Source organism: Equus przewalskii, chromosome 14 (genome assembly GCF_037783145.1).
Source record: "Equus przewalskii isolate Varuska chromosome 14, EquPr2, whole genome shotgun sequence".
Lineage (NCBI taxonomy): Eukaryota > Metazoa > Chordata > Mammalia > Perissodactyla > Equidae > Equus > Equus przewalskii.
Genome location: NC_091844.1, coordinates 11,435,225 through 11,461,868, shown reverse-complemented (window position 1 = coordinate 11,461,868; position 26,644 = coordinate 11,435,225). Strand labels below are relative to the sequence as shown.

General features: G+C 37.0%; 1 protein-coding gene across 5 annotated transcripts in view; it reads right to left on the bottom strand.

Moving 5' to 3' along the window:
* TMEM131 (transmembrane protein 131) overlaps nucleotides 1–26,644 on the bottom strand; it is a 224,564-nt gene that overhangs the window by 56,563 nt on the left and 141,357 nt on the right. For all 5 annotated transcript variants that reach the window (XM_070572092.1, XM_070572093.1, XM_070572090.1 and 2 more), the window contains 8 exons: nucleotides 22,649–22,765; nucleotides 21,181–21,303; nucleotides 16,379–16,459; nucleotides 14,040–14,190; nucleotides 13,881–13,937; nucleotides 12,878–12,939; nucleotides 4,256–4,364; nucleotides 527–635 (listed from right to left, as the gene is read on the bottom strand). In XM_070572092.1, coding sequence (XP_070428193.1) covers nucleotides 527–635; nucleotides 4,256–4,364; nucleotides 12,878–12,939; nucleotides 13,881–13,937; nucleotides 14,040–14,190; nucleotides 16,379–16,459; nucleotides 21,181–21,303; nucleotides 22,649–22,765 — 809 coding nt within the window. The remainder of the gene's footprint in view (nucleotides 1–526; nucleotides 636–4,255; nucleotides 4,365–12,877; nucleotides 12,940–13,880; nucleotides 13,938–14,039; nucleotides 14,191–16,378; nucleotides 16,460–21,180; nucleotides 21,304–22,648; nucleotides 22,766–26,644) is intronic.

The following is a 26,644-nucleotide window of genomic DNA, read 5'->3' as shown; positions in this document are numbered from 1 at the left end:
CTTTGTTAAAATGAGTCCCTACCAAGCTGGATATTAACTATTATTGGTTAAAGTATAATCAGAAAATGAACTATGTATGTTACTGCTCATTTACAAAAAGACGTAATTCTAGACAGTGTTTATGAGTTTATAAAGGAATGTAAATGATTTTTTTTTTCAAGTGACAATACACTTTAAGAGCAAGCCACAACCACTTGCATACAAAAAAATTACAGAAGGGAAATAACTCAAATGATTTAAATATCATTTAAAAATCATAGATTCATTTTTCTACTGCATTAGTAAATCATTAAGACTTCACTAAAGCTCATATCATATGATTCCATTTACCTTTTTCTTCTAAAAGAGTAAAAAATAAACAAAATACAGGAGATTTTTCTCCTTTATAGTTGAAGTTGCTCTTTCAATAATAATTCCGTGGAGTTTACGTGAAGTTGGCTACTACTGCTGCTAAGGTCAATGAGTAGGAAAACAGAACTTAATGATTAGTAAAAAGTTATAAAGCATATTTTAAAGAGAAACTCACCCATCTAAAACTTCTGCTTGATATGGTATTTCTAGTTTGGAATAACTCTTTTCCTTTGCTTTAACAGTTATTTTCCCAGAAAACTGAGATGGTTTTTTGGCTTTTGAGGCTGAAAGGAAGCAAAAAAATAATCTCCGTCGCCTTTTGCCACTAAAGATTTTACAGAGAGGAGTATGAGAGTGACTTCACGTAGACTGACAAAATCTTAGAAAGAAAGTTGAGCTTTCAAATTGGCAAACAGAATACTTTTACAACATTTTAAACCAAATATCAAATTTTTCATACAAAAAGGAAAAATGTTTTAATTTTCTTGGAATGGGATAAACAGATAGGGAATTAGCAAGTAAACACAAGTCAGGAGGAAAAATACTTTATTTCAGCTACTTCTCTATAGCCGTAAGCTTTGGCTTTACTTACAGCAGGGTTTCTCAACCTTGGCATTATTAACATTTTAGGCCAGATTAATTCTTTGCTGGGGGTGGGGCACTGTCTTGTACATTGTAGGACATTTAGCAGCACCCCGAGCCTCTACTTGATAAGCTATCAGTAGCACCCCCAGCTGTGACAATTGAAGTGCCCCCATTTAAGACCGCTGGTCTACAGCTGTATTTAAGAAATAACATTCCGGGGGCCAGCCCTGTGGCCGAGTGGTTAAGTTTGCATGCTCCAGCTTCACTGGCCCAGGGTTTCGTAGGTTTGGATCCCGGGCACGGACACAGGACCGCTCATCAAGTCATGCTGAGGCGGCGCCCCACACAGAACAATCAGAGGCACTCACAACTAGAGTATACAACTATGTACTGGTGGGCTTTGGGGAGAAGGAAAAAAAAAATATTGGCAACAGACGTTAGCTCAGGTTTGAAAAAAAACCCAAAGAAATAACATTCCTTGTATGGCTAGAGTCTTGCTTTAAATACCAATAAAATGTACCACAGTGTAAGCAATGTCAAGAGTTGAACTCTGACTTCTTATATTAGCCAACCCTAACTCATAGTATAAGAGGAGACATATACCCTCTCTGCTATCATGTTGTCCTCACAGATGAAGTAAAACCTTTAAATTTTGTAGCAGTTGTGAATAATTTCATCTGGAATTACAGAAATAGATTCAGCTGGATCCAATCTGGGTACCCATTAGCTGTTCCTTTCAAAGCAAATAAAGAAGATATTTATCTTTATGACCTTTAAAGTACTTCATGAATACTTCCATTTAAGAGAAGAATTTATATGTGAATTCTGCAAATGTGTGTTATCCAACTTTTAGCACAAAAAAGAACAATAAAAAAATGGTATGACATCTAGTATGTGGCTATGTAGATGGTGACTTCAGATTTTTTAAATTCCCATTAAGCCTCATTTCTTTCTGCTTGCTGTACAGTAGTCACCCCTTATCCACAGTGTATATGTTCCAAGACCCCCAGGGGATGGGTGAAACCGTGGATAGTACCACACCCTATATATACTGTGTTTTTTTCTATACATACATACCTATGATAAAGTTTAATTTATAAAGTAGGCACAGTAAGAGATTAAAGAACAATAACTAGTCTTTGGCACATCTGAATTGCCAGCATCACCACTCTTGTGCTTTGGGGCCATTATTAAGCTAAATAAAGGTGACCTGAACACAAGCACTGCCACACCTCAACAGTCCATCGGATAACCCAGACAGCTACTAAGTCCCTAAAGGGTAGGTTAGCGTATACAGTGTGGATACGCTGGACAAAGGGATGATTCATGTCTAGGGCAGGAGAGTGAGATGGCATAAGATTTCATCACACTACTCAGAATGGTGCACAATGTAAAACTTATGAATTGTTTATTCTGGAATTTTACATTTACTATTTTCAGACTGAGATTGACCATGGGTAACTGAAACCGTGGATAAGGGGAGACTACTGTATAGCCATTTCTGGATGCTTTTAATTTTTTGCTGTTTATTCTGACGTAAGGCTGATCACAATGGCCAGAATTTAGGCATTTCATAGTAACTTATCAAGTTGTCTTTTAGCAAATGAAGTGGTCAAAAACCTCAAGAAAATTCAGTTAAAAATGATAAAAATAGTGACTTGATGAGAAAGATGTTTGCTTGGAAAGTGAACACTGCAGAGTTCATATATTTGGCACATTCTGAAAATATTAAACAGTAAGTAAAACACACATTTCCTGACTGATTTTCACAGCATCTCAGTGGCATTTTGCATTGGAATCTGGGGTGGGGGTGGGGAGGTGGGAAGTGGAAGGTGGAGGGATTTTCCCATGATAATAAAAACCATGCGTAAGAAATGTAGCACTTGCTTTAAAACATGCTTTCCCTTTGTCTTTGTACTGGATTTTACAAAATTTCTTTAAAAAACACTTTTTTAGAGTCTATGATCTCAGAAGAACCAACATTACTGACATTCACTCATCTCAAGAATGGACGCACTCACTGGGTTGTCAACAGAGGAGCTGGAGAAGAGCGTGTGGGAGAACTAAGGGCACAAGTGTCCCCAGGACGCACTCCCCTATCCCCTGCGTTTACCAGAAGGGGGTCCTAACTGTTCTGGGGTCAAGAATTACTACTGGCTGGCTGTTCTCTTTCTCAGTGAAGAGAATGTACCTGCTGATACTCATACTGGTGGTCATGACTCTAGTATCTTAGCAACACAGCAGACAATTTATCACAGATTTGGAAATAACTGTGGCATCAAAACTTTCTATAATACTATTTCTTGATAACTGGATTATGAAGTATGCCTCATGTTTAATCTTGATTTCTTCGGGAGTCTTCTCTGAGCTCATGGGATGATACTGAAGCAGGCACCCGGGCTGTGCAGGTGCCCCAGATCCTCCCCAGAACTCTCCACATGCGAGGAGTGAGCACAGCTGCCCTCACAACACTGTGCAGAGTGCCCCGCATCCTGCTGCACTCAGCAGCTTGCCCAGTGATCAAATGCTCGCTTCTGATGAGTCCAGCGTTGCAACGTGGACTATGAGCAGAGGTGGTTTTATCAGAAAGTCAAAGATTGAAGCTTTAGGGCGACTCACTCACATGGGGAGAGAAAAGCCTGTTCCAAGTTTCAGTTCTCATTAAATTTAATTACATATATGGGTTAAACAGCCATTAAGTCACTATTTTAAAAATGTTGTGACAGCAAATTCAACAAATGTTCTAGTAAAGCGGGAAAAACTGAATAAAAATATGCTATTAAAATATGTTAAAGTCTGGGTTAACATTTCAAATGTCAAAATACACAATATAAATGTTTGAAATAATAGTTATCTAATTTGACAATTTTATCATAAAGATTATTTTTAGCTTAGGCAGGACTATCTGTCATGTTTATAAAAGCCAATATATGAAAATGTTACAGAGAATAATTTATTTCTCTTTCAAATTCAAACGTGCTTTTGAAACTCAAATATATTATCACTCAATTATAAAAATTAATGACTTCATAATTAAGGCAAAGTTTAGTAGATATATACGTGAAAGAGGCCAAATTATGAAAATGTAATTCCAATCCTAATGTACTTGCTAATATTAATTTAGGTTTATGAACTTATGATATTATCCTTTATGAAACAAAGAAGAGTCTGTGACAGTTAACAAAAAAATCAACCAAAGCAGTAATATAAAATCTGATTGTGAAACGGTCTGGATTTCTACGTAAGGATGTCAACACAGATGTCTTCTAGTTTATCAAAATAAGACCACTCTAATAGAGAGAAAAAGTTGAATTCTTACCGTCAAAACTAATACTTGCAACCTTGGTATATTTACTTTCTGAAGCTTTTAATGTAATTGGTTTAAAGTGTACCGTTATAGCATCATTTTGCGGTGTAGGTCGAACACTCTGCAAAAAGAAAAATATATATAGCAGTATTTTAGTCTAATGGTTCAGTTACATTATACTGGAAAGTAAAGCAGAATCAAAATTCGAAAAGTGTAACTTTAGGTGTTCCTTTTAAGTGGAGTAGGCCAAAATGGAAAAACTGCAAATAAATTTCATTAGAGTATCTTTATGAAATAAAATCATGACCAGAGGAAAAATGTCTGATAAACAAATGAAGATAACAATCTAAAGACAAACTAGTACACTGGGTATGAATACAAAATAATAGGAAAAAGGTATTTATTTTCTAAACAAATGCTTAATTCGTACAGTGTACGAAGAGAAGACGACAGGAAGATTTACGATAAGGTCCCCCTCAAAGAAATTCACAATGCTAAATGTAACATCTTGACTCTGTGAAGATGAAGAATGAACATGAATTTGGAGCTGGTGCCCCTTTGCCAAGGTGACTTTGCAGATCCCATTTCTAATGGTGTTTTCTCTACTTCTCCAGGGGGCGCCTGTGCGAGCGGGGCGGGGCTGTCGAGAGGCCGGGCTGTGCTCCCGGCTGTGGACTGAGCAGTGGGGTGGACTGTGGCACTGTGCAACATGGAAGAGATCAGAATACTTCAAACTTAAAAAATAAGATCTTTCTATTCAAACAACTAAACCCAAAATAACAAAAAGACAGTAAAAGCTTACACTTTTGGAGCAAGCTTAAAAAATAGATACATTTTAAGGTGCAGTTACTTTTTTATCGATTATCCTTCCTGACACAAAGCATTTTTCACTGGAAGGGATTCGAAAGATCCCAAGCTCCACGCCTATTTTGTAGATGAAGAGACCGTGTGACGCTGAGTGATGTTTCAATAGCTAGGCATCAAGAGGCAAAACTGGAAACCAGGTGTCCTTCACCTGGTATCCTACTGCCCAAACATGTATTAATGAAACTGTGGCACTGTACACAAATCATGATAAAAAATCTTCCACTAGAATGCAATTAGGATCTTACTTTGGTCTTAAAACCCTTCTGGAATTTTTAGGGGCTTTATAGACCTGTTGTCAAAGACTGACATTTCAGAACAGTTCTGTTCCGTGAGACTTATCAGGCATGCCAGGTAAGGTGGGTGCCGTCAGATGCCTGCAGGTCACCGGCTTCTACCCCCGGCTCCCCACCCACCCTCTCAGCTCATTTATAAAGGTGGCATCTGCCTAAACTGAATGAAGGGCAGACCCTTGAAGGCGCAAGAGACACCTGAGAAGAGTGTGAAGAAAAACTGCCCCTTTTGCATTGTGTCTGTGATTCAAAGGGAACACAGTTGATTACATACTAATCACAGGTACTGCTTTTTACGCCCAGTCAGCAGAGCATCTTCCTTCCCACTGCTGGCTAGTCCTTAGTTCTTAGCAAGTCTTTCCTGGGCCTGGAATGATGGCCCTAAGGATGGTTCTGTAGTTTTCTGTGCTGGAAATCCTTTTTTTTTCTTTTGAGGAAGATTAGACCCGAGCTAACTACTGCCAATCCTCCTCTTTTTGCTGAGGAAGACTGGCCCTGAGCTAACATCCGTGCCCATCTTCCTCTACTTTATATGTGGGACGCCTACCACAGCATGGCTTGCCAAGCAGTGTCATGTCTGCACCCGTGATCCGAACCGGCGAACTCCGGTCCGCCGAGAAGCAGAACACATGCACTTAACCACTGCGCCACCAGGCTGCCCCGATGTGCTGGAAATCTTAATGGCTTTTAGCTCTTGCCTCAGGCTCGCTTAGCATTTTGACCCTCCTACCTTTCTTCCCTTTTCTTCCTTGAGAATGCCTCCTCATTTGCTTTGGATCTGCCTGGGGCTGTGAGTTGATCTGTTTATACTGATGTATTTATTATCCATACACTCGCTGTTATTAGCAATCATTCAAAGTACAAATCTCTTCATTCCTTTGAAGGGCTGTATGTCAGTATGTGTGTGCGTGTATTATTTTTGAACAATAAAACAAAGCAATTTGAACTGCAAAATATACTACAAACTGGAGAAAGTTTAGTTTGGTTTCATTATACTACTATACTAATACTTTTTCCAAAGGAAAGGAAAGTAGTACAGTAGTATATGTGACAACCCCATAGAGACCAGTTTATGCAACAAAAGATTATTAACTATTTAACTAGAACGTGAGCTTAAGCGGCCCATCTACTCTGGGCCTAATTTTCCCACCTGCAAAACGCTAGGGGATTGGATTATTTTCTAAGACTCCATCTATCTACAAAACATTGTGATTCCATTAATTTTCATGTTTTGTCAAATTAGCCACTTTTATCCTGAGGTCAAGATTTGTTAGAGAGATGATCATAACGATGATCACGAAGCCTTGTAGTTTGTGGAGGACATTCACAGATACGGCTCGTAATTCTTGCGTCTGCTCCACTGACCACGACAGAGCAGCAATGGGAATGGTCACACCAGCTTAAAGACGGCGGGCGGCACTTCATCAGTAACAACCGCATGCTTTCTGAGTGCTCTCAGCCTGCACGACACCATGCCAGAGACAGCTACGCAACGGTATTTATTAAAATATAGTCACTGTAAGCAGTAAGAGCTTAGAATAGTTGATGGGAAAAAATGTTTCTCTCACATGAGACACACCACTTTAAGATTTTCCTTACCAGAGGAAAACTTTACATTCAGTATTATTTCCTTAAAATATGTTGCACTAATAGGAAGCAACTATTCAGTCGACATGTTTTATACAAATTGTCTGAATTGTTCACTTATTATTAAACCCCCCCTAAAATCAGTTAAAATCCATTTTTTCCAAGGAAATAAAAACAAAGCAAAACAAACAAAACACTTAAATAGTTGGCTCATTTTGGTGGCTTTAAATGACAAGTAATATGTAATCATTAACTTGTAATAAGCATATTTACACTAACAATCTGTTTAGTATCAGTCACTAACTATTGCTTACTTAAAGATAATCAAGAAGTGGAAAAAGTATGGCAAGATTCCCAGGAAAGGCAGCTTGCTTATGTTCTAAATATAGTTCCAGCCTTTTCTCATGACATTCATACCCGCTGATGCTGAGTAACTCTCAAGTGAGACTCAAGGGCTCAGAACATTCTGCAACCATTTACAAAACATTCGAGCAAGCAAGGAAAATAACCTTTCAGTATATAACAATTGTGTTTTTAACAGTAGGTGTACAAATTCGCTAAAGCTCCTATCAAGTTGATGTCGGTAAAATTACTAAGTACCTCTGTGATTCTTACTTATCAATTAGCAAGGAAACTTCACGCAGATGTTCCTCTTTAGACATCTCGGGTAAACTTATTCCATCATTTATGTAGCATGAATGTTCCGCAAATTTTGGGAAAACCATGTCCTCAAAGTTGCATTATAGTCGATGTCAGGAAGGCTTGAACCTGGTCATTTTGTCCATTAACAGGTGAGGAACTTGTACTTGATGCTGCTTGCTTTAGTAGCCCTCTATTTAGAAAGACGAAGAGACTCTGAATTCCCTGAAGTGGAATTTTAAGAAAACCTCCAGAGGCCGGCCCAGTGGTGCAGTGGTTAAGTGCGCACGTTCCACTTCAGCAGCCCAGGGTTAGCCAGTTCGGATCCCGGGTGTGGACATGGCACCACTTTGCAAAAGCCATGCTGTGGTAGGCGTCCCACGTATAAAGTAGAGGAAGATGGGCACGGATGTTAGCTCAGGGCCAGTCTTCCTCACAGAAAAAAAAAAAAAAAAGAAAACCTCCAGCTTCTAGCGCTGCTTAGCCCATCTTAAAAATTCTATATATTTGTCAAAGGGAGGGATGTATCGACCCTGCTAAAAATGCATCAGTCTTTAAGTCTGGCATATTATGCAGAAAAATACAGAAAAAACCTTAGGAAACTCTCTTAAAACTCAGTTTCCATGGTAGACAGCCTTCTCCCCTGACCGATAAGGCAAGAAGTCTAAGTGACCATCACATCTCAAGTGGACACTGCAACACATTTCCAACCTTCCATAGTTCATTCTCCACAAAGTAGCCACAGTGACCTTTCACCACACATAAATCAGATGATGTCACTCCTTGCTGAAAATTCCATGATTTCCCATTGGATTTACAAGAAAATCTCAACACCTTCCAGAGCCCAGGGAGCCCCGCTTGACTGTTTAGCCTTCACCTTTTACACTCAATTCCTTCGTGTCTCCCACTCAAAGCTGTTCCTGCCTCGGGCCTTTGCACTTGCTGGTCCCTTTGCTGGGAACATTGGTCTGCCAGCTTTTCTTACGGGTGCCCACTTCTTACTTGTCAGTTACTACCTCAAATGTCAGCTCCTCATAGACAACCCTTCTAAACCAGCTCCCTCCCCAGCTTCCACACCATTCTGTTTCTTTCTTTCAGAGAACTTGGTTCCATTTACAATTCTGTTGCATCCTTGTTTGTTGTCTATCTCCCAGCTGAAGAGAGAGCTCGATAGGGGCAGAAGCTGTGGTTGTCTGATTCACTGTGTTCTCAGTACTCAGCATAGAAGCTGGCATATAGTTGATGCTCACTGAATATTTATTGAATAAATGAATGAATGAATGAAGAGACGAATGAAAGAGGAAATGCCACAAAAATTACCAAAACACGGGCAGAGTGTAGGCTTTGGATATTAGAAAAAATACATACAAAGGTAGATACAGAAGTAGATCTATAGACATATACCTAGATCAATAGATTTTTAATAGAAATATTGAATACAAAGTTAAATTGATAGGTTCATGAAGACTTGATTAGTGTCATTATATACCTAATTTATTTTCACAGAACTTTTGAGTTTTTATGGTTGAATAAGTCATTTAAAAAAAAAATTCTCTGACTCATTTTCCCTATTTGGAAAACTAGGACCTGTGTACCTTATAGGATTGTTGTAATATATCAGGTAATCCATGTTAAAGATGCTAGCATAGTGCCTGACCCACAGAAAGAGCAAAAATGTTCACTTATAATGTATCCTCAAACTCCTTAATAAGAGAGAAAAGGAGGAACATGATCTAATTCTTCGTCATAAATGAATTGAATACTACTTTTTTTTAATTTGCATTCTTAGGATTCATTGCTAATTTCATGTTTTTAGAAAATGTCTATTGAAAAAGACACTTGTTTTGGTCCATTCATTGTATGTGAAAAATCAGACCAGAGGGCTTGGGCTAAGTAAAAGCACTTTCCCATCAAATCTCTAAACCCTCACATTTGGAGCAGTGACTGCAGGACTGAAGTCCACCCAAGAAGCACGAAAGTTCCCACCCTGACCCTGCTCTGCACAACGGTATCCCACAGACCCTTGAAGAGGCCAGTAACAGACAGCACGCAGAACACACGAAAAATAAAAATGATCTGATGTCTCAAACTGAGGCAAAGTCAAGGGGATCTACCAACAGCCAGTGTCTGCCCCATAGGCCAATGCACTGCCATCCACAGCTAAAGAGGAATCTCCAAACGCTGCCGGGAAGCTGTGCTTCCAGGTGCTTCCTCTGCGGAGGACAGTGACCTGAGCACATGAGAAGGACAGGGCTGGGAAGAAAGGTGTGCAGCCATTACCACGTCTACAGTAAATGTGCTCCATGTAGCCAACTGGGCTAAAGGAGAATCCAGCATCAAAAAGTTCAAAGAAGCTAAGCAGGTTACGGCCAACGCAACCTGGACAAATCTCGCAGGACGAATCACCCTCTCTTACAGAGGAAACTCCGATATACTAACCTAGAAAATTCTGAACAAAAAGAGTCACAATTCTAGGTATAAAGTAAGATTTTAAAATGTTAACACACAGCAGTGATTCTCGGGCCTTTCCATTTCACTGGCAAAGTCTAAAATGTGTGTGTGGGTACTTCTGGAGGTGGAGGGAAGTCTAACAGAAGTTTTCTAACCTTTTATTTTGCAAATGTGAGGATGCTGGTGGCAGGGGGAGGAGGAGAATTTCCTATTATCTACTACCTTTATTCATAAAATAAAGGATATTTTAATGTCAAAAAAGAAAAACGAATAGAGAAAATTAACAAAACCAAAAGTTAGTTCTCTGAAGGAATCAACAAAAGTGACAAATCTTTAGCTAGACTGGCTAAAAAATTTTTTTAAATATAGAAAGAAACCAAATTACTAAAATCAAGAATGAAAGATGGGATGTTACTATCTACTTCACCAGAAAAGAAAACGTGTCATAAGGGAATACTATGAACAACAGTATGCCTACAAATTAGAAAACTTAGATGAAATGAAAAAATTCCTAGAAAGACATAAACTACTGAAACTGATGTGAAAAGAAATAGAAAGTCTGAATAGACCTACACCAAGTAAAGAGAATGAAGTAGTAATTTTAAAACTTCCCACAAAGAAAAGCCCAGGCCCAGATGACTTCACTGGTGAATTCCACCAGACATCTGAAGAATTAATACCAATTCTTCACAAACTCTTCCCAAAAACAGAAGACAAGGGAACAGTTCCCCACTCATTCTATAAAAAAACAAATACCTACTACCTTTATTCATAAAATAACAGATATTTTAATGTCAAACAAAGAAACAAATACATTATTGCAGAATAGTGCTTTTCTAGAAAGGGTGTTTATAATTTCATATTAACATATACACACTCATACTTTTATGACATTTATATTGTTCTTATTTTGCTTACTTTTCTGTAGACTAGTGAAAATTTCAATACAGATTAAGGAGCCAAAACCAATCACTAACCCCTCAATACAGTAGTAACAATCAGCATTATGTATTTTTCAGAAAAATAGAATTATTGCTATAAATAGAAATTACAAAGAAACTGTACAATAGAAATATTCCCTGTAATATTTTCTTATGTAACAGGTCATTACTGGAAGATATGCTGATAGTTTGAATTCCACAGAGACTTTGATGACAATCATTCAAAAAACTGAATGAGAAAAAAAAGAATTAATGGGGCCAGCCCTGTGGCCGAGTGGTTAAGTTTAAGCGCTCCGCTTCGGTGGCCCAGGGTTTCGCTGGTTTGGATCCTGGGCGCAGACATGGCACCACTCATTAGGCCACGTTGAGGCGGTATCCCACATACCACAACTAGAAGGACTCACACCTGAAATACACAACTATGTACTTGGGGGATTTGGGGACAAAAAGCAGGAAAAAAAAAAAAGAAGATTGGCAACAGTTGTTAGCTCAGGTGCCAATCAAAAAAAAAAAGAATCAAGCAAGTCAGTGAATCAAAAAAACGAATATATTTTTGAAAGCAAGCATATACAAACATATACACTAAGGTTGCTATTTAAGAAGAAAAATAACAAAAAACAAGAGATTTAATACTGCTGTTCATTGATTTGGTATCTTGTTTCAATGGTATTAGGAAGGCTAAGTCAAAGAAGCTGCTCCTTGTCATCTGTGGAAGGGCCCTGGGCCCTGGAAGACCTCCCTGAAGAACACGGTGTGAATCACAGCCTGCCTAATACTGGAACTCCAAGTGGGGTCATTGCAATCCCACTGTATAGTGGCGGAAGCTCTCTACCAGACCCCATTACCCTAAACCTCCTCCAACTCTTCTACTCAGCAGGAAGAAATCCTATCAGATATCAGGACACTGCCTGGACTATGACCCTACTAGTGAGCAAGGTCACTATGCATTAAAATGTGGTTACCTGGGATGACCATCTCTCACTTTCTCATTTAGGGTTTGTGTACTCTGCTCTTTTTGGTCTCTACTCCACGAGCTAGTGGTAAACTCTGGGTTTGGCCTTGGATGGACAAAGGTCCCTTAAGTCTCAAGCCCGTTTGATCCACCTCATTTTATCAGAATTTCCTGAATTGAGGTTTATGACATCAGCACAGGTTATAATAAAAATGTACTGCTTTCCTTTTCCATTATTCCCTATGAGTGTATCCTGGGGACCTCATCAGGAGGTGAGGTTGTAGGCCAAGGCAAAATTTGGATATCCCTGTCTCTTTTTTTTTGCCTAAAATCATGTAACGGCACCCCAATTCCACTATAAGGCATAAAAGTCACTTGCTCTGCGTGTATGTGTGAGAGGAAGAGAGGACCCTAGTTTACAGCGTGCTATCTAGGCTAACCACAATAGCTGTGACAAATGTTAACAGCACTCTACCATTACCTACCATTATTATTTCTCTTCCCAACTCACCCGAATCTTTTTTCTTTTTTTACTTACCCATACTTTAAGTCTAACAAACAAACCTGATGGAATCCTTATAACCTTTTTTTTTGTACATGGCACACAGATCCCAGGATTTATCAGACTCCGCAGGCCTCTTACATGACTCTGCCTAAATAGGAACCTCAGGAACTTTCATTCAAAGTTGGCTTGGAGAAGACTGCCTACTTTCCTTCTTATGCTTAAAATCTGGTGGTTAGAGGCAGAGCAACAGAACAGGTTTCTCACATCACACTTAGAATCAAAGTGTCACCAGGTCACCACAAAATGGAATTCCTTTAGAGCAAGAGTTTCATTATTTATAACTTTGTCATAAGTTTAAAAACAAAGAATATATAAGTTAGGAGAAAATAAGTAAAAACTTACTGTTATTGGTACATCTTTTGTTCCTGAATTTAATAAATGAAGATTTAAAACTTTTGGTAGATCTGTTAAAATTGAGGAAAAGAAATATTTCTTAAAAAGGTGTGCTTTATAGCAAGTTAGAATCTTTACCTTATTAGACATCAGACTGAATCCATTCTACAATGTGAAAAAGAATGACAATCACATTAATGAAAAGAATGTGACCCTACCCAACTTATAGGTAGGAATCACCTTACTCATAAACACACTGTGCATTACAAGAATTGCCCCCTCCTAAATAACTAAATCACAAAACAAAATTTTTAGTGAAATTAGACATTATTACTAATCTTCTAGTTTCAGTAAAGCATTATGAAGCAAATTAATAAGGTGGAGTGTGAAACTATATTAAAACCAAATGTACTTTTCAAAAATGGGTCTTCAATCCTAAACAAGCAAATTTTAATTACATACGGCCCACAGAAATCCCAAATTACAAGTACTCCTACTTTTTCCTTAGTAAATCCTCCAGTGGGTTGTTTTCAATTTTAGAATTCGAATTCTTTCTCTGGCCACATGGGACAAATTTTTAACATGCTGTCATTATAATGAAATTGAATACTCCATATCTAAACAAACATCCAGAAGTAAAAAGTTTTATTTCCTTTATTCTACTATTTAAAAAAGATTCAGTATAACTGAATAGGTGAGGAATTGGATTAGATAACTCAGAAGCTACTCTCTGCCTCAATTTTCCATTTTAGAAGACTTTGCGTAAGTTACCCCATGACTCTGCTTCCCCACCTGGTAAGCAGTGGTATCCCCCAGGGGAATGGGGGATACCCTGTGAGGGCTCTGAGTTCCCAGAAGCAGATTTCCACAAAATCATGTAACCCACTGAGAAATACTTTTCAAAGCTGAATTACAAAGGAGTTAAAGTGGAAAGTGGAACCATTCAGCACTGAACATAGGGATTTCTTTTTAAAACCTACAAAGACACTGTCTTTTTTTTTTTTTTTTTTACCTTGTGTTCGTAGCGTACCAAAATCCAACATTTCGGTTGAGGAATAAATTCCAGGAGCTTGGAAAAAAGAAAAGTAAACAATCATATTTCACTTTGCCAGAGTAAGATGTACTGAAAACAAAACGAACAAATTTGCACTTCCTTCAGTTTTCCACTAACCTGTTGTAACTTCAACCTCGACAGGAAGAATGATAAACTCTGTGCTGTCTGAAGCATTAGTCTTTATTCTGATGAAGGCTGTGTGATTATCTGCTTCTCTAGATGAAAAACTGGCTCTCATCACTCCCTTGGTTTCATAAGGAGGAATTTCCTGACAAGTTAACAGACCATAATGAAGCACAGCTTTTGTAATGTCGCAAAACCACCATCGTTTACTGAATAAGATGACACTGACTAAAAGATGCATTGCCAGTTAAACAAATATATTCCACGGATTGTAACACACACTCCAATTGTGGAGGATGTGAAAAAATGTGCATCTTAGAATTGAGGAAGCATGGGATGTGAAGTTGAGCAAAGTGAAAGACATAAAATTATCTGAAAACAAATTGTCAGCTGCAAAATCCCCATTAAAAGGCAGAATTGATCTATAAAATCAGTTATTCTTTAATGTTATGCTTAGGTATACAATTCAGTCCTGAAATTCTTTAACTAACAGAAATGTCACCACCAGAGGGAAGTGCTTTTCTGGACGTCTACAGGAATCTCTTTAAATGATAACCAAGAGAGCTTAGACTCCATTTCCTTTCATTTAAAACCTAACAAAGCTTCCCAAGCCAACTTACAATTTACCAGTTACATTCAGTGAGGCTCTCAGCATGTAAGATAGCAAAGATTTAAAGGCCTGTAATGAGGGAACACTCATAGATACACTAGAAAGAAGACTCACTGAGAAAAATTTTTTTTGAGATGTAATTCTTTCCCTGGTTTTAGAACAATCTGGCTTCCTTGGAACCACTACAACTTCTCTGCACACCTTTCAGTATATTTTAGGAAATCCTTGTGTTTTAGAATTTACTGGTCTTCACTTACCTCTACTCTTAATTTTTTAGTCTCAAAGTACGAAAGAAGTGATTGGAACCCTCCTGGCCACTAGAGATGCACCGTCCATTTCCCCATTGCTGGGGAGCTGACTTGGTCTCTGGGGTTTTCTTACGTACACTGAAAGGGGCTGAGGGTGAGGTCAAGGCCAATTGACATTTTTCTTACTCTAGGTTTGTAGGAATAAGAACCACTATCTTTTCTTGTAGCTGCTGGGAGTATTAAAACACTATGCTATCTCTGCTACCATTCTTTACAGTTCTTAGCTAATCAGAAATGTGAACTCTTATGTTTATTAGAAATCAATTATATTTCATAGTAAATTCTTAGTTGTTCTATCTAGAATTACAATACAAATTTAATAGCTTACAGTTAATTCTCGGAAGCTCTGTTTTATACACTATTTCTCCCAAAGGCTTTTTGAACAATAACATAGTTTCAAGGTAAAACATTTTTGTGAAAGGATATAAATGGACTGTCCATTATATATTTCTACCTGCTACTGTGTTTCTACATCTTAGGAGTTAACCAGATTACTGACAAATTTGTTTCTAAATGTTCAAGTCAACAACCTAAAAATGCCCCTCTACCTCCCTTCCTTGGTTGAGACGCATCAGAAGACAAAATCAAGAGGCTAAGTGTGTTTAACAGAGCAATTAATACAGAAAACTTTGGTCTTTAGAACTTAATCACAGTGGTAAAGTCAGTATATCTTCAATTATGGATGAGCAGTGATTTGAGTGACCTCGGTACAAGAAGTGTATTTATGTCGTCTTTCCCCTCTTTGATTAAAGCATGGTAAACAATGCTAAAAAAAAAAACCCAACTGCCCTAGGGCAGGAACCTTTACAAATAAAGCAGTTACCACATATTGATTAATTTGGTTAATATTTGCTAGTATTCTCCAAAAAAAAGCGGTTCTCTAAAGCACTGACACAACTATTGTTAAATATTGAACAGTATTAAAGGTGGATGTAGATCACTTAAGAATTTAAAGTTTTCTAAGTCACCAGAAGGGCTTGACTACATTCCCTCTGAAAATGCCATCTCTAGCCACAGTAAGTCTGAACGTTCAATTCTCTACTTTCAAAAACATACTGGATCCTTCCCAGTAGTGCTTTTTTTTAAGATTAGTGTAAAACACACATTACAGATGATTAGATTCAGAGGCAACTTTACCAATGTTCTGAAAAAGAAGAGTTGAAATCTCTTCCCTTCCACATAGTGGGTTAAAGCTCCCACCAATTTTGTTCAATGCACTTTCCAAAAATCACTACTTATACTTTTCTCACTCTCTCTTCCAATTTTCACATATATTTGATATAAATTTAATATTAAGAAACTAATTAAGGAAAAGTCACTCATATTTCTTTAGGTGATAAAGAACTAAGTATTTTCTGGTGTATTTAATTGGTTTTATGTCACCACACATGAGAGGAAAATATGTTAGCACTCACCCACAGTTTTCTGGTGCCTCCCTGTTGACCTGTTGGAAGTTCTAAGTGAAGATCTCCTCCACTAGAGTACATTTCTACAACCTGCGACAAAAGAGCACGTGACGATTAAGTTCAAAATCATATTCTCAACGCAAATGATTTGCTGTTATCTAGAAATGAGTTTGACACCCTAATTGTTTATCAGAAAAAATGTGTAAAAACGTTTACAGATATAAAAGCAGTATAAGTACCATGTCATATCACTAGATCAGTGTCTCATCTGTGTAAGCAATGGTGGTTTAAAACAAGATAACTTTGAATATTACACTTAGAACCAGTGTAGCTCTTTCAGAGACTAAATTTTAAAAAATCCATCCATAGGATACTTTTTAAATTTTTTCCAAAGGAAACAGTTTATCAAATTTTAGAACTATAATTTTTGTATTTCTTATACAGTCATGTACCACTTAACAATGTTTCAGTCAATGACACACTGCATATATGAAGGTGGTCCCACCAGATGAGTACCATACAGCCTAGGTGTGTAGTAGGCTATACCATCTGGGTTTGCGTAAGTACTGTAGGAGAGGAAGAAATTTTCCTCTACCCTTCAGGGTTCTTCAAGCTGGTCTAAGAATTAAATTGACATGAGACAGATTAACAGGAGAAAAACAAACAAAGTTTAATAACAGCTAATGGGAGAAACCCAGGAAAATTGAGTAATTCACCAAAACAGCCAAAGCCTTCACATCAAATACCATCCTTAGCTAAAGACAAAAGAAGATGTTGGGGGTGGGGAGAGACAAGGAAAGGTAATTCACAGGAAGGCGAAAAGGAGCAAAGGTTTGGAAAACAACTGTTCGATCACACAGAAACAGAAGAACACAGAGAGGAGCCCAACCAACAGGCTTTTCTAGGATCCTACCTGTCTACCACCTAGTTTACATCATGCCAAGGTGAGCACTCTCTTCCTGAGACAGGTGTTTTTTTAATCTGAATTCTTTTAGGGACTTAAGGAGGAGGTAACAGGAAAACCTGAGTCTTTTGTTTCTTAAAAATAACCAATCTAAAATAATCCTCAGGTTAAAGACACACATTTTAGGGTAGCAAATTTTGTTCCCCTTCAGTACACTCTATGATGTTCATACAATGACAAAAATTTCCTAATGATGCACTCTTTGAAAATATTCCTGTTGTTAACAACATGCAACTGTAGTAACACAAGTGTTTCTTTATCTACACATCTGTAACAAGATCTAGCAGCGGATCTAATAACCAGTATAACTGTGAAATAGTGAAGAGCGTATTATTCGGAGATACACGCAATAATTTTAATGTAGTATGAAAATATTTCGTAGTGGTGGCAAAATCACAGGTACTGTTAATAAAACCTCTGTGGCTTGTACCTACACTCTTGATTATGTGAAACAGTTTTGCTGGGGTATAATTTATGTACGATAAACTACACATATTTAAAGTGTACAACTTGATAAATTCTGACATACGTTTACAGGTGTGAAGCTACATTGCAATTAAGATGTTAAACATATCCATTACTGCCAAAACGTTTCCTCAGGGCCTTTGCAAGCCATCTGTCCCTCTCTGCCTCCTCCCATCCCCAGGCAACCAATGAACTGCTCTCTGCCACTCTAGATTAGTTTGTATTTTCTAGTTTTACACAAATGAAGCATACAGTATATACTCGTGTCTGGTTGCTTTTACTCAGTGTAATTATTTTGAGATCCATCATGTTGTTTCATGCGTTAATAGTTCATTTCTTTTCAATTTTATGGATATGCCACAATTTTTTATCCATTCACCTACTGATGGACATTTGGGTTTTTTCTAGTTTTGGGTCATTACAGAAAAAGCTGCTATGAACATTGCATCACATAAGACTTTGGACATCTGCTTTCCTCTCTCTTGGGCAAACACCTAGGGAGAGAAGGGCCACATGGCGGGAGACTTTCCTTTAAAGGTAGGTAACCCTATCTCTTAAAAAGAAAGAATACCTTTAATTAAATGAAAATTCGGGGTGAAGTAAGAGAATGATGGAAAATCTTCTATCACTTGTTTTATCATAAAAGCCCTCCAGGAGTGCATAAAAAAGGACAAACCAGGAAAAACAGCATCATTTTAGTAAAGTACTTAAAGATTTTTGGGACGTGTTGTTGTTAAAGTAAGGCATTTAGCAAAGACTAATAAGCTAAGATTTTCTCTGAGTATTATTTCTTGCCTTTCAATTTATTACACTGCTCCCCAACAGCTCTGACTGTATTAATAGCAATAGCACCTTAACTGGTGGGGTGACTGCAGAATGTTTTCTGAAAAGTCAGAAAACATCACGTATTATTTCATTTAATCTTCTAAGAAGGAAACAAGCATAATGATTTTGGAAACAAAATATTTAAAGGCAGACTACTGATGAAAGGAAAAAGAATAAGGAAATGGGGACGGAAAAAGGCTATGTCATAAAATCGAAGGAAAGATTACATTAAAACAAGGAAAGTGACACATTCCTGCTTTTTAGTACATTGCTATTTATCCTAATTGTAAAAAGTTTAGGAAAAAAAGGAAGCTAACAATAAATTCAGAAGATAATTGATGTAAAAAAAATTCCCACAAGGAATGTTTATTTTTCTGTGTCCCCATATATGTTTGCACATGCACAGAAAAAGGTGTGACATGACACACACCAAGATCATTCAAGTAGTAACTACGAGGAAGGGTTTGAGATTGCAGCTATGCTAATACAATAGTTAGATACATGTGGCTGTTTAAATTTAAATTAATTAAAATAAAATAAAATTAAATGTTCTTCAGACACCCTAGCCACAAATTCAAAGGCTCAAGAGCCACATGCGGCTGGTGGCTACTGTACTGGACAGAGTAGATACAGAACTTCTCCACCATCGCGGAGAGCCTACCCGACAGCAGTGGATTGCAAGGCAGGAAGTTCAAGGGACTTTTGCTTCACACGTTTGAACAGCTGACTTTTTTTCAGGGAGAACATACTTGTGTTTGTGTTGTATAATGAACCAATCAGATGCAATTTCTTGCTCTACAATATTTTCTTAAATTTAAGGAGAAGACTAATGACACCCTAACATGCTACAGGACTATCAGGTTAAGAGTGCCTTCCAGGTAAATAATTTATTTTGGTTCTAAGAGGGCAACTTTGGTTTTCCATTTGCTCTCCTGTATGATGGTGAAAAGTCCTCTGTGGTAAATCTTCTTGAATTAAAATGTTAAAACTGGAAAAAGAACAGATGAACAACAACAACAAAGATCAGAACTGAATTCAAAGAGATAAAACTGTTCTACATGATAGCTTGATGACTCCAAAGGGTGACGAGAGAAAGTGTAGACTATAAGGCTACTTGGCCAATACTTGCCAAGTCCTGTAACCTCCAGCCTTCCAAGCAGGAAGCAAGGTCCTCGGTCTTTGGCTGGCAGCCAGAGAGAGGGAGTGCCTCCCTGGGGTGCTGCGTAATACTGCTGCCACAGCAGCGGGTGGCAACTCATGCAGCAGGTATGATACAACGAAAGCATATGTTTTTATTTCTTTGACTGAAAACAGTCAAGGAAAGAAAGCAGCAAGAATTTATGAGGTTTCTGTATAGATTTGTAATAAAAGTTGGCCAGAACAGGGAAAATACACCATTACTTAAAGTAGCAAAAGGATATAAATGACAGAGTGATGATGAAGAGCAAACACTTTTTACTCGTAAAAGCAGGACACAAGGGCATTTTCTTTTGTGAAGAAGATATCTAGCTAACAATAATTAAAATTTGGGCAGAGTATTTTTATTAGTAGCTATCCTCACCCAATGTCAGCCAAGTGTTGGGGAGAAACCTCTTTCTTGCTACTTTAGCATATAATTCTTAAGCATTTCACAACTCAGGCTCTGAAAATCTCATCTTCTTCTTCCTCATTTTCCCCTTCATTGCTTATGAACATTTCTACCAGCGGGTTTTAGGATGACAAAAATCATTTTGGTTGTCAAAGTTCTGTAGCTTACCAGCATATATAGCATCTTCCCTCCACTCGTCATTTTCACACTCCTGTTAGGTCCTGCAGTACTGGTCCTAGAGAGCTCTGGGAGCCTTGGGTGTGGATATTATGGACTATTCTGGAAAGCATCCACATCTCCTTCCAACACAGACAACACAACTAGAAACTACAGTGGCAGGAAATGTCATATAATTGGAAGTCACTTGGGATGTGGCGTGGAGATTTTAGGAAACATTTGAAGGAGCAACAACAGCCCCTCCCACTGTGGAAGAGACAAGGAACTAGAGAAGAGATTTCAAATTTGAAGACATTTAGTACTAAAAGATTGGGTAAGATAAGGAGTTGTATTTTTTAAATTAAAAAGTGTTTGCTTTTAATCATGCTTCTCTATTACCTTTCCCTTGGATTTTATTTTCCAGGCTGCCATCACCAAAAAATTTATTATTACAAGAAATAAATATGAACCATGTTTTTAAAAATTTATATTGGGCCAGAAGGAACTTACAGGCAAGAAAAGCAGCGTCCGGGTATAGCTGAGAACCCTTCTTAAGTTAAATGAAGAGCTGCCTAAACTGTAACACCACAGTAGCCACAGTTGTTTTAAAAATGGTTCTAAAAACTCAATATCTGGACCGCTGTAATCCAAAATTCAGACTACAGCAAGCTGCACTAAAAGAACATCCCTCTTCAATACATCTATAAAACTCCACTATTTTAAAGTCTTGAAAAGTACATGAAAACTGTGATTTCATGCTAAGCATTAATTTCTACCAAAATGAAACATTCAAAATCCCCATCATAAACTCACCTGTAAAGGCTCACTGTGAGGATTGTGTATGTTTATTATAGGTGAAAAACTACTATTCACAGGGACTCTGGCCCCAAGAAACGGCCTCAGTCGGTAGGGATTTGGAACTCCAACACCAAATACCTATTTCAAAGGAGAAAGACATTCAGTTTGAGTTGCTTTTATAACTAACACTTTCATAGTTATAATTGATTGATCTAGGGAAAAGTGGTGAGGCTAATTTAGATGGAAAAATCTTAACTCCCTTTAAAAAGAACACACGTAGTTTCTATACTTGATTTGGCTACATATCTGATTTACTATATATATATGTGCATTTGGAATGATTTCTATAATATACTGGAAATTAAAATGGAGCAGTCCTTCATGAGGTCACAAGATAGATGACAGAAGAAAATAGGGAATCAAAAAATTTCCCTACTCCAACCGTCAGAAGATGGATCTAGGGCCAAGACAACCTCTCAAACATCAAGCTGAGCCCCAGGTCACTCCCAGTGGGAAGGCCCTGGGTTCACTAAACAGGGGGAGTCATTTACTCAACAAGTGTATGTTAAATGAGTGTCACCTACACAGCACTTCAGTTACTCATCTATAAGGCATTCAAAAGTTTCCTGACTGCCTACTAAAGAACCATTAAAGACTCATTCACCACAAATAAGCAAAAGTTTCTGACTACATGGAATGTTTACTCTGACACTAATTTTCAAAATATACGAAATGTTTTGGGTACTGGAGAAGAAATTTTCAAAAACAAAAGCATAAAAATTATAAAGTAAGACATTAGCTAAGTTAAGGATTTAAACAATTGAGTTTCACGGGCAGCAGAGCACAATGGTTAAGAGGATGGTTGTTGTAGTTACAAAGACATGGGTTTGAATCCCTTGCTCAACAACCTTCTAGTAGTATAATTGGGGCAAATTATTTAACTTTCCTAAACTTCACCTTCCTTATCTAAACAAATGAGAATAACGGTATCCGCAATGCAGGTAGAAGTGCATGTAAAGCATGTAGTATACTGTGCCATATAAGCAATTATTCTTCCTAATCTCGATAACCTTGATATATAAAAAAAAATCTCGATTCATAAAACATTAACTATCTTTAATAGCCTAAACATTGATTGTACACAAAAAATAAGTATATCAAGAAGTAGGTTTTAATCTTGAAACTTATCAAGTATGCTTCACAAGTGTGCAAAAAGTAAAGATTAGAAAAGTTTAGAGTCAGTATGAAAATATTTTTACTATTCTTTTCCAATCAATCTTACATTCGCACTTAGCTGTAGCTTTAAGATTGTTTGTTCACAGTCTGATTTGAATAGGGATATTCACAGACACAGAAGTTAAGTATAAACTCGACATTTTCTATTATTCCTGAGTTTTTGAAGACAGTTCTTAAAAGGCTATCATGATAAGAAATTAAGACTATATTTTACAAAATAAATGAAAGCTTTAATTCTGTTTCTTACCTGGTAAGTAAATACCCCATGATTAGATGTGTTAATAAATAAAGTATTTTCTACATTTCCCACTACTCTTGCAAGGAAAACTACATCAAATGATGTATTTCCTCCTGGAAGAATTTTCTGAAAAAGAACAGCAACAAACAAAGTTAAATTAGTAACCAAAAGATCAGATTATGCTGATCACAGTTAGACAGCAAAAGTTCTCTAAAACAAACATCTTACAATCATTTCCATAAAGTAGCTTTTTTCCTATAAAGGTTTAAGCTTTAACTTAGTCAAACTATTCTGCAGTGGAAAATAACAAAAAAGATGTCTTCATATTGGACGTCTACAGTCACTATCTTTGTCAATTACAAGTCTAAACCCCTGTACAACAGGTGGTTTCCTTGGATTCTGTTCATTCAGCAATCACTAGGCTAGAATGAAGTGCCTAATGATAGGCTGTTCCTTTATCACAGTCAGGTAGGAGGTGAGCTGAAGCTGAGCTTCTTATACAGATGTACTACTTTACTAACTAAGCAGCAACCTGTACTATTTCGCAGAAGAAATAAGCCCAGGCCTCAATTCCTTGACCTCTGTCACTCACTCTCACGAGGCACAAAATGTGCCAGCAACTTAAATTAAGGAAAGAAGGCAAGGGTGAAAGTATGTGCAGGAACTCACTCCTGTTATTTTGTGCAGACTGAGAAAGTCACTGTAGTTAACAAAATAAAATTTTATTACAACAAAACAATAGGGCTGCTCCATGAACTTCAAGAGACTAAGCTCGCAGTTCTGTCTGCAATGAAGCCTTAAAATGCATTTTAATATGTAAAGTCATCAACCTCTCTCATTGCGCCTCTATGGCTAGAACTCTAAAATGTTCCCCAAATTATACCTTAAAATACATAGCATTGAGACTGCTGGCTTCACCTTAGGATACAGAAAGCTAGAAAGAGCATTTCTCCTTCATTATCAACAATGAAAAGAATAATCTACAAAATCGTAACTTTTCTTGAACCCATCACAGAGTTTGTGTACCAACGAGATCAAAATTAAAGGAACGACAAGCACCTCCAAGGAGTGATGGAATGTGAATACTGGCTCACCCCTGGCAGAGAATGGAAAGTTGAGGCTACCATACAAGAGGGTAAAATGAATTCAGCTACAATTTTTACATGCTCCTAAAAGTCAAGTGTGGGCTAAAATGAGAGTATAGAGCCCCTGGAAGCTGCAGACACTAGATGGAAGTCACATTTGAGCCAAAACCAATAATAAAAAAGTATTTGCTAAATCCCTAAGTAGTTTGAAATTAAATAACCCACTTTCAAATAAGCCATTGGTCAAAGAAATAGTCACAAGGGAAATCATAAGATATTCTGAATCAAGTGGAAATCAAAAGACAACATACCAAAATTTGTTGGCTGTAGCTAATGTGATACTTGGAGGTGAATTTACAGTATTATATGCTTATTTTGAGAAGAAATGTCTCAATTAATCATCTATGTTTATACCTTGAGAAACTAAAAAAACAGTAAATTAAACCCAAAATATACAAAAGGAAGAAAACAATAGACAGGAGCAGAAATGAATGAAATAGAAAACAAAAAAATAGCGAAAAATCAGTAAAACCAAAAGCTAATGTTTCAAGAAGGTCCACAAAACTGAATCCTAGACAGGATGACCAAGAATAAAAAAGACGACAAAAATACAAGTATTTTATATTTGAATGTGGACAGCATTATATAGCCTTTACACATAAAAAGGATGATAAAGGACTATTAAAAACAATTCCATACCCATAATTTACTAACTAGAAGAAATGGACACATTCTTTGAAAAACACAATCTGCCAAAGCTCACTCAAAACAAAACATATAGCCACAACAGTTCTATATCCATTAAAGAAATTTAATTTGTAGTTAAAAATCTTCCCACAAAGAAAAGCCCAAGACCAGATGGTTTCACTGGTAGAATTCTCTACCAACCATTTAAGAAAAAATTAATATCTATCTTACAGAAACTTTCCAGCATACAGAAAAGAAGAGAACATTTCCCACCTCATTTTATGAATCCAGCATTACTTTGATACCAAGACCAAAGACTTACCAGAAAACTACAAGCCAATATCCCTCATGAATGCAGACATACAATTATCTACAAAGTACTGACAAATTAAATCCAGCCCATATGTAAAAAAGGATAATACATCATGACCACGTGGTTTTTACCCAGGCAATGCAATTCTAGTTTAACATTCAAATGTTAAATCAATGTAATTAATATTACCAACTTACTAAAGAAGAAAAGCAATATGTTCATTTCAATGGGTGCATAAAATAGTCTGACAAAATTCAATATCCATTCATGATTAAAAATCTCAGTAAACTCAGTGGAAGAGAACTTCCTCAACCTGATAAAGAGCATCTACAAAAACCCTAGAGCTACCACATCTTACGGTGAATGACTGAATGCTTTCCCCCCAAAATTTGGAATGAGGCAAGGACGTCTCCTCTCACAACAGCTACTCAACACTGTATTGATGTCCTAGCCAGTGCAATCAGACAAGAAAAATAAATAAAAGGCAAACATACTAATTTCCTGGTTTGGCTAAGTGTCCTGTGATTATATAAGATGTCAGCATTAGGAGAAACTGGGTGAGTGATATATGGAGACTATCTGTACTTACTTTTCTACACATCTAAAATTATTTCAAAACAATGTTATAAAAAAATGTTAGTGAGATTTTTTAAAAAAGAAATTGACACGCTAATTCTAAAACTTAGATGGTAAGAAATGGAAATAAGAGAAGAACAATTTTGAAAAAGAAAAACAAAATTGGAGGACTCACAATACCTGATTCCAGGAATTACTAAAAAGCTATAGTAATCAAGACAGTGTGGTATTGGTGAAAGGGCAGATATATTAGAGCCGATATCTATTAGGTACATATTAGAACATAATGGAGATTCCAAAAAACAGACCCACACACATACAAGGTCAATTTAATTTTTAATTAAATTAATACAATTAATCATACAATTAATTTTTGACAAAAATGCAGAAGGATTTCAAAGAGAAAGGATAGTCTTTTCAACCAACAGTGCAGAAACAATGGTATATCAATATACAAACAACACAAAGTAACTCTTGATCCATATCTCATACCATAAACAAACATTAACTCAGAATGGGTCATAAACTAAATGCCAAATTTAAAACCACTACACTTCTGAAAGAAAAATTGGAGAAAATCTTTGTGGCCTTGGTTTGGGCAAAGAGTTCTTAGCCATGACTCCAAAAGCATGACCATAAAAGAAAAATTTGATAAAGTGGACTTCATGGAAATTACAAACTTCTCTTCTCTGAAAGATTCTATAAAAAGAATAAAAAGACATGCTGCAGACTGGGAGAAAAGGTTTGCAAATTACATACGTGATAAAGGACTTATATTCAGAAGGTATAAAGAACTCTCAAAAACTCAGTCACGAAGAAAACAAACCCAATTAAAAAACAGGCAAAAGATTTGAGCAGACATTTCACCCAAGAAAATACATGGATGGCAAATAAGCAAATGAAAAGATGCTCAAAATCATTAGACATCGAGGAATGTAAATTAAAATAAAAATGAACTAAAACTATACACCGATTTGAATGACTAAAATTGAAAACAAATAAACCCAAACCTAACAATACTGAGTGCCAATAAGGATGCTGAACTGGAAGTCTCATACATTTCTGATGGGAATGCAAAATGGTACAGTCACCATGAAAAACTGTGAAATATATATGTAGCATAAGATCCAGCAATTCCACTCCTAAGTATTTATGTAAGGGAAATGAAAATTTATCTTCACACAAAAATCTATACATAAATGTTTACAGTGGTCTTATTTATAACTCCTCCAATCTAGAAACAACCCAAATGTCAAAATGTCTAGGTGAAAAAAAGAGCCTAGAAGTGAGAATACAAGGTCTCTGATAGTTCCCAATATCTAATCAAGACTTGACTCTACTGTT